Consider the following 7,253-nt stretch of genomic DNA (forward strand, 5'->3'; position numbering starts at 1 on the left):
AGCCACCAGGGAAGCCCAAGAATACTGGAGTGGGTAGCCTATCTCTTCTCCAGGGGATCTTCCCAACCCAGGAATTGAACCAGGGTCTCTTGCATTGCAGGCGGATTCTTTACCAGCTGAACTACCAGGGAAGCCCTAATAGTTAGACTTATTTAGTTGCTAAGTCATGTCAGATTCTTTTGTGATCCCTTAGACTGTAGCCCACCAGGCTCCTCTGTCCATGGGATTTCCCAGGCAAAAGTACTGGAGTGGGTTGCCATTTCTTTCTCCAAGGGATCTTCCCGACCCAGGGACTGAACCCTCATCTCCTGCATTGGAGGCGGATTCTTTACCACTGAGCCACTGGGGAATCCTTGAAAGTAAGGATCCCATGTATCTATTCAAGACCCAAATGAGATAACAACCTATTCTAGCAAACCAAAAGTAAAAGTGTGTCTCTAACTCCAAGAAGCTCACAGACATTGACAGCTCTAGTAGAAACAAATATTGTTCAGTCGCTCAGTCGTCTCCGACTCTTTGCGGACCCCACGAACTCAGCACGCCAGGCTTCCCTGTCCTTCACTACCTCCTGTAGTTTGCTCAAACTCATGTCCATTGAGAAACAAACACAGCACTGCCTATGCGAGGGGACGCTGGGGGAGGCCGAGGAAGCTTTCACAGATGAGTAGGGCTATGGAGGATAAAGAGGAGCTGGATGTCGACTGGGGGAAAACGTATCATGGCTAGAGAGACACTCTGTGAGCACAGATGAAGCTAGCTCTTTAAGACACTGGGGAGGCCTGGTTACAGGTTAACTCTAGCTGGCTTGGCCTGAAGCCGCCCCGCAGAATGACATCACAGCTCTCAGGTTACTCAGATGCAGACACTGACTGGCTGAGTTAATGAGGAGAAGGAAGTCCGGGGAGCTCGCCCCGCTTGCCCGGGACAGGGAAGCCATGCAGTGCCCAGAGGCCGGGAAGCCTATCATCAAGGTCAACCACTGTCAGAAGTACGTCTACAGCTTCGGGGTGCCGAGGCGCTGCCCCCTCTGCGGGCAGGATGTGGGCTCCAGGAGGCTGGAGGAAGCGCCCGTCAGCATCTCTGAGCCGTTTACCAACGGCCATCGAGAAAAGTGCTCCTTCCTCCTCAGGCCGACTCGAGGGACGTTTCTCAGGTACGCTGCTCGACATGCTGCCCTGGACTCTGCAAGGTCTCCCTTCGCTGTTTCGGTCACTTCAACTTTCTTTTTCTAACATGCACTCTACAGTGTGAGATCCGGTGGATCACCTATTCAGAGCTTTGGAGTTAAATGCTAAGACGCAGGCCTCTGTGTTTCCTAAGAGTAGAAGGGTGCATATGTTCCTGGGGGCTTCCCTGGTGGCTCAGTAGTAAAGAATCCACGTGTCGATGCAGGAGGTGAACAAAACATGGGTTCGATCCCTGGGTGGGGAAGATCCCCTGGAGGAGGAAATGTCAACCTGCTCCAGTATTCTTGCCTGGGAAATCCCATGGACAGAGGAGCCTGGCGGGCTACAGTCCATGGGGTTGCAGAGTCAGACATGACTAAGCAACTCAACAACAACCACATACTTTTCTGGTGTAAGTGCAAGAATATACAGAGGTCAAAGCTGCTGCTGCTAAGTCGCTTCAGTTGTGTCCGACTCTGTGCGACCCCACAGATGGCAGCCGAACAGGCTCCCCCGTCCCTGGGATTCTCTGGGCAAGAACACTGGAGTGGGTTGCCATTTCCTTCTCCAATGCTTGAAAGTGAAAAGTGAAAGTGAAGTCGCTCAGTCGTGTCCGACTCTCAGCGACCCCATGGACTGCAGCCCACCAGGCTCCTCCATCCATGGGATTCTCCAGGCAAGAGTTCTGGAGTGGGGTCCCATTGCCTTCTCCGGTTCATAGATTTCATACCAAGAGACTCACTGGGAAAATGACCCAGCAGCTAATCTCATCAAATCAATACCTTTACTTCGAGTTAGTCTGTAACATTTGTGACAAGCAGGTACTCAGCACAGAGCCTGAAGAATGGCCACTTACAGACCATTTTCCAGGGAGGTGCATTAAACTGAGACAAGCTGGTCTGCTTCAACTGGAGATGCCACCTGACTTTCAGAAACATTTCAGAAAAAAGGATGGTGGCTTCTCCGAGTCCTGAGTTGACGGGACTGAAACTGGCGCTGCTGCAAGCCAGGGCTCGAGAGGACACAGGTGCTGAGTGAGCTCTGGGAAGCGTGTCCTGCACTCCATCGCCGTCCAATGCCTGGACGGTCCTGCCTCCTGAAACACGCCCCTGCCTGAATCCCTCATGCTGGTTTGGGACTAGAAAATGGGACTTGAGTGCTTCTTTGCTCACCAGCGCCTTAATCAACCCCCTTCCTGTTCCTATGGGGATGAAATGAACTGACGTGTTTAGGAGGCACGGGTCAACATTAGAGGCAAAACAGACTGCACCCCGACCCTTCCTCGGGGAGGCTGCGGGGTTCAGAGGGGAGCGTGCAGGCTTTGACGGTTTTTGCTGTGCTTCAGAAGAGCTCTGGGACCCTCATCTGTTAAATGAGGACCCATCGACCTTGCAGAGTTGTGTGGGTCAGTGATAAGGCCTATCAAGCTGGCCCAGGTGTGGCAGGCGTGGTGTTGAACCAAACTGCTCCTTCCCATCCTATTTGTTCATACTCAGCTCGGAAGGTGACTGGTAGAAACTTCCTTTCCACCCTAACCAGAACCATGATGCTCAAACAGTGAACAGCTGCAGCGCTGCTCTCCAGAAATGACACAGCCCGGGACAGGCTCTCGGGCTGGCCCCTGGAAAGCACTCATTTCGTCTCTGATGCGCTAGTGACAGTGACAGGCCTGGCCTCCCTCGGCCGTGGCAGGGAGGAGGCGGTGGTGCTGACACCGGCCGTCTGCTGAGGCGTCTTCCTACCCGCTCAGGCACTCAGGCCAGGAACTGCAGAACCCAAGCAGTAGCCCCCTGCCCACCAGACCCTTGAATACCAAGTTCCAGACTATTTCCTTCCCTCTCATCCTATTTCTAAGCCCTCAGAACTGGCTCCCACAACCCACCTTGAGACAACTTCATCTACTTCAGCAAAGAGAACCAGCAGGGACTCGAGGAATTGCCGAGGCTGTGGTCTAACCAGATGAGGCTCCCCGAGGGCGGCCACATACGGTTGTGCAGGTTGTGGACTGCACAAAGGCACCTGGCCACTTGTACACTGAAACTCGGCCGGAGTCCCGCCCACCCTGGGCAGAACTGCATCTGCAAGAAGAAGGGTCACCTTTTCTTAATTTGTACGAAAGTGTCATATGGCATAAGGGTGCCCTGGCCCCGCCCCTCTCACATGGTTCTCTAACACTTTCCAGGCTATCAAAAACTTGCTAAACTAAAAATGTCCTCACTGGAAGCAAGTGAACTCTGTGAGGCAGGGACCCCATCTTATTTCCCGCTGTGTCCCTGGCCCTTCGCTACAAACGACTGGCCTGCAGTTGACACCTGTTACATGACTGAAGCGGCTGAAGGAAAGGGAGGAGGGAGGAAGTGGGATGGACCTCTGGGATTCAGGTGGGGAAATGGGGGGGCTGCAGACACGGGGAGCGTGCATCCAGGGCCAGTGCCGTGACCAGCCACTCAAGACTGTCTGCCTTTCCCAGCTTCATTCTCAATCTCTGAACTCGCAGGATCACAGAAAACTCACAGTGGCTGCAACAGGACAACGCTGGGTGTTGGGGTGGGCGGGGGGAGCTGCTCTGAAGAAGATGGAGCAGTCACCTGTGTCCTTGCGTGCGTGCTAAGTCGCTTCAGTCGTGTCCGACTCTGGGCAATCCCACGGACTGTAGCCCACCAGGCTCCCGTTCACAGGATTTCCCAGGCAAGAGTACTGGAGTGGGTTACCATTTCCTCCTCTAGGGGATCTTCCCCACCAGGGATCGAACCTGTGTCTCTTACGTCTAACCTGCGTTGGCAGGCGGGTTCTCTACCACCAGCACCGTGTCCTTGGGCCATTTTAAAGCCCAGGACTTCTTGCTTTAATGAGGAACCAGACATCCAGACCTGTGGTCTGAAGAAAGAGCTGTCATTTAAAAGTGACCTGGTTCATGTGACACCTCCATGTGGTGGCACTCAGTGGGCATTTTACCCCAACAACCAGCTTGCTAAGAGGCTTATGCTATTTCCATATTAAAGGTGGGAAAATCTCAAGGTCAGTGAGTGATGATCTGGGATCCTATATGGAGCTTAAATCACCTGGAGTTGTACATCTAATGTCAGGGTGGGGTAAAGAATCATTTCAGGAAAAGCGAGTGTGGCCACAGGCTTCAGGGAATGGGCAGTGTTCGTTTTAGAGGTAGATGCCCAGTGAGCTGCACTCACGACCCTCTCACCCGTGTGGTGAGGAACTGGTTCCCCCCAACACACAAGGAGGAAGGAACGAGGAACAGGGAGCTTCCTCGACAGCTGCCCACCCGGTGGACCCCTCTGCTGCGGAGCCGGGCGTTAGGTGGCTTCTTGCTCCAGCAGAGCGGGCCTTCCAGCACACTCACCTTCAGGACTGGGGGCCAAGAAAATCCAGCGGAGGCACGGGGCAGTGGCTCTCCTGGTGTTTCCACGCAGCTGGCCACTGGTGCTGAGTTCCAGTACCAGCCAAGAGCGGAGGCCCATTGCTCTCCGCCCACTTTAAATACCAACTCCAGCTGCCAAACGTGTGCATGTGAGACGACCGGAACGCACTTGTGTCTTTCAGGGAGTACGACGGAAGGTCTGATCTTCACGTGGGAATAACCAACACGGGCGGTAAGTGTGTTCTCACAGCTCAAAAAGTTCCCACGTGATACCTGGTTAGAAGAGAGCAGTGTCTCTAGACAAAAAGTATTGCAACCATATCACCAACAACCCTCAGTATCTGAACACTCACAAAGGAGTGTCTCCAAACATTCAAACCACCATCAACCTGTGAGTGTTTCTGCTAGAGTTTTAAGACAAGAAGAAACACATCCGGAGATGGAGCTGTCCAAGCCCTCCTCTTGCGTTAGGAGCAGACCCTCTGCTCTCAAAGCCGTACCCAGCCCACTGCCACTGGGTGCTCCCACTTCAGGGGCCAGGCAGGGACCCCAGCGATAGACTGGTGGGGAGGGGGCACAGCAGCTGAGCACGTGGTGGGGCCCGCAAAGGTCTGCTTTAAAAAAAAATCAAAGAATGCTGACACTGTGAACAGACAGTGAGGACTGGGTTTTGAACGCAATGACTGGTGTGAGCGTGCCAAGGTGCACCGGTCTTTGTCAAGAGAAGTCTGCTGCTCACTTACGGAAACCAGACAGACCCCTTTGTAAATAGAGCTTCCACAAGAATCTTTGGAGATGACAATCTCAGGCCATCTTACTGTCTCGTTTCTCTGGGGCGACCTCGGGTGCTGAGAGCAGGGGAGGCAGATGGTCCCCGGAGGAGGGGCGTGCCAGCGACCTCGGTTTCTGTTGGGTGCAGTCACCCCTGATGGTACTGGGGGCGGGGGCGTTTCCCCTGATGCCTCTGCGTGACTGTGGTTTTGGCCGCAGGAGTTGTGTATAACTACACGGTGCACGGTGTCCAGCGAGACGAGGTGGGCTGGGAGCAGAGTGTGAGCGTCCCGCTCCTGCGGCCAGGCCTGTTCGGACTGCTGGACCAGTGGGACAAGTACCTGGAGGACTTCTCCGCCACGGGGGCCTGGCTGCCTCACAGGTAGGACAGGGCCCTCACTCACCGCCAGGTGTGATCCCAGCTCCCCGAGGACGCTGAGCTGCCCCGGCTTTCATGTTGAGCCTGTACCGGGCAGGTGCATCTGTAACAGAACGAAGCAGGGGCTGAAGGACTGGGGTTTTCTGCAGAGGTGAGCCAGCACACCTTTACACATTAGAACCACAGCACTCTACGAGCTTTGGAAAGGACCAGAACTTAGTGCTGAAGTTATTTTACTTATTTTATTCGGTATTTTTAGATACTTGATGTTTAACAGGCTTCCCCAGTGGCTCAGTGGTAAAGAACCCGCCTGCCAATGCAGGAGACGCAGGAGATGCGGGTTCAGTCCCTGGCTCGGGAAGATCCCCTGGAGGAGGAAATGGCAACCCATTCCAGTATTCTTGCCTGGAAAATTCCATGAACAGAGGACCTTGGCGGGCTACAGTCCATAGGGGTTGCAGAGAATCAGACACAATTGAGCAACTGAACACACACAAGACATTTAATAATATACACAGCAAAACCCATAGTCTTATGTTCCCTTAAAAAAAATTTAAATGATGTTCAAAACATAAACCTATCTACAGCTCCCTGCATTTTAAACTTCAGCTATTTTGAAATTAACTTCTCGATTCCATGCCCCCTTGTCACTATAGAAGAGGTATACGGTAATGCTTGTAGACCTAAATTGTTCTGACGCTTTCCTTGAAATAAGTTTAGACACTGTTGTGTAGTTGATAAGTCGACTCTCTGCAACCCCATATCCATGGGATTTCCTAGGCAAGAATACTGGAGTGGATTTTGCCATTTCCATCTCCAGGGGATCTTCATGACGCAGGGATTGAACCAGCATTTCCTGCATTGGCAGGCGAATTCTTTACCACTGAGCCACCTGGGAAGCCCTTAAACACGGTGGGATATCATAAGACATGGAATTCCACTTCTAGAACATAGGTCTTCAGGGAAATTAAGCTCCCTCAATCGGCGCTTAGTGGTAACTGGACATTTCGGTGAGTCCTTTCTGCCCCGCAAGCAGAAATGGGCCCAGATGCCAAGTGTCCCTCAGAACCGCACTTCTGGATGACTTGCCATCAAGGGGGCCGGCTCACGTGGGGGCCCGGCTCGCAGAGGGATTAAGATGACGGAAGGCTTCGGGCGGCTCAGGGTAACCCTTGCCTTCTCGACACCCTCGCCCTTGTAAGGTATGAAGAGGATCACCACAACTGCTACAGCTACGCCCTCGCGTTCATTAACTGCGTCCTGGCCACAGAGGGCGAGGAGCAGCTGGACCGAGACGAGTTCACGGAGAAGTTCGTGGTCCCGAGGACGAGGAAGGCTTCCAAGTACATCACGCTCTACCGTGCGATAGAAGAGCGAGGCTTCTATGTCACCGACCCCCCTGGTCCCTAGACGGGCCCACGCCCGGAAAGCGGCTCGTGCTGAGCGTGCGGCGCTTGAGACCAGACGGGACAGGACAGGGCGTCTGGGGGCTCCTGCCTGGAACAGACGCTCGGTTTCTACATGCCTTAAACCGTGGTTAATAAAAAAAGTTACAGCTTTC

At 53.5% G+C, this 7,253-nt stretch overlaps 1 protein-coding gene across 1 annotated transcript; it reads left to right on the top strand.

The window, feature by feature from the left end:
- Positions 1-843: 843 nt before the first annotated feature.
- Positions 844-7,253, top strand: MKRN2OS (MKRN2 opposite strand). Its single transcript, XM_019985149.2, has 4 exons — positions 844-1,153; positions 4,725-4,774; positions 5,533-5,695; positions 6,895-7,253. The coding sequence occupies exons 1-4, from the start codon at positions 882-884 to the stop codon at positions 7,100-7,102; spliced, it is 693 nt and encodes a 230-aa protein (XP_019840708.2). The 5' UTR covers positions 844-881; the 3' UTR covers positions 7,103-7,253.

Source organism: Bos indicus, chromosome 22 (assembly GCF_029378745.1).
Source record: "Bos indicus isolate NIAB-ARS_2022 breed Sahiwal x Tharparkar chromosome 22, NIAB-ARS_B.indTharparkar_mat_pri_1.0, whole genome shotgun sequence".
Lineage (NCBI taxonomy): Eukaryota > Metazoa > Chordata > Mammalia > Artiodactyla > Bovidae > Bos > Bos indicus.

Excerpts from the sequence above, each read along its gene's own strand:
- MKRN2OS (XM_019985149.2), top strand. The coding sequence starts at position 882 with ATGAGGAGAAGGAAGTCCGGGGAGCTCGCCCCGCTTGCCCGGGACAGG. Across the intron at positions 4,775-5,532 it reads GGGAATAACCAACACGGGCG|GAGTTGTGTATAACTACACG; the intron begins GTAAGTGTGTTC and ends TTTTGGCCGCAG. Across the intron at positions 5,696-6,894 it reads GGGGCCTGGCTGCCTCACAG|GTATGAAGAGGATCACCACA; the intron begins GTAGGACAGGGC and ends CGCCCTTGTAAG.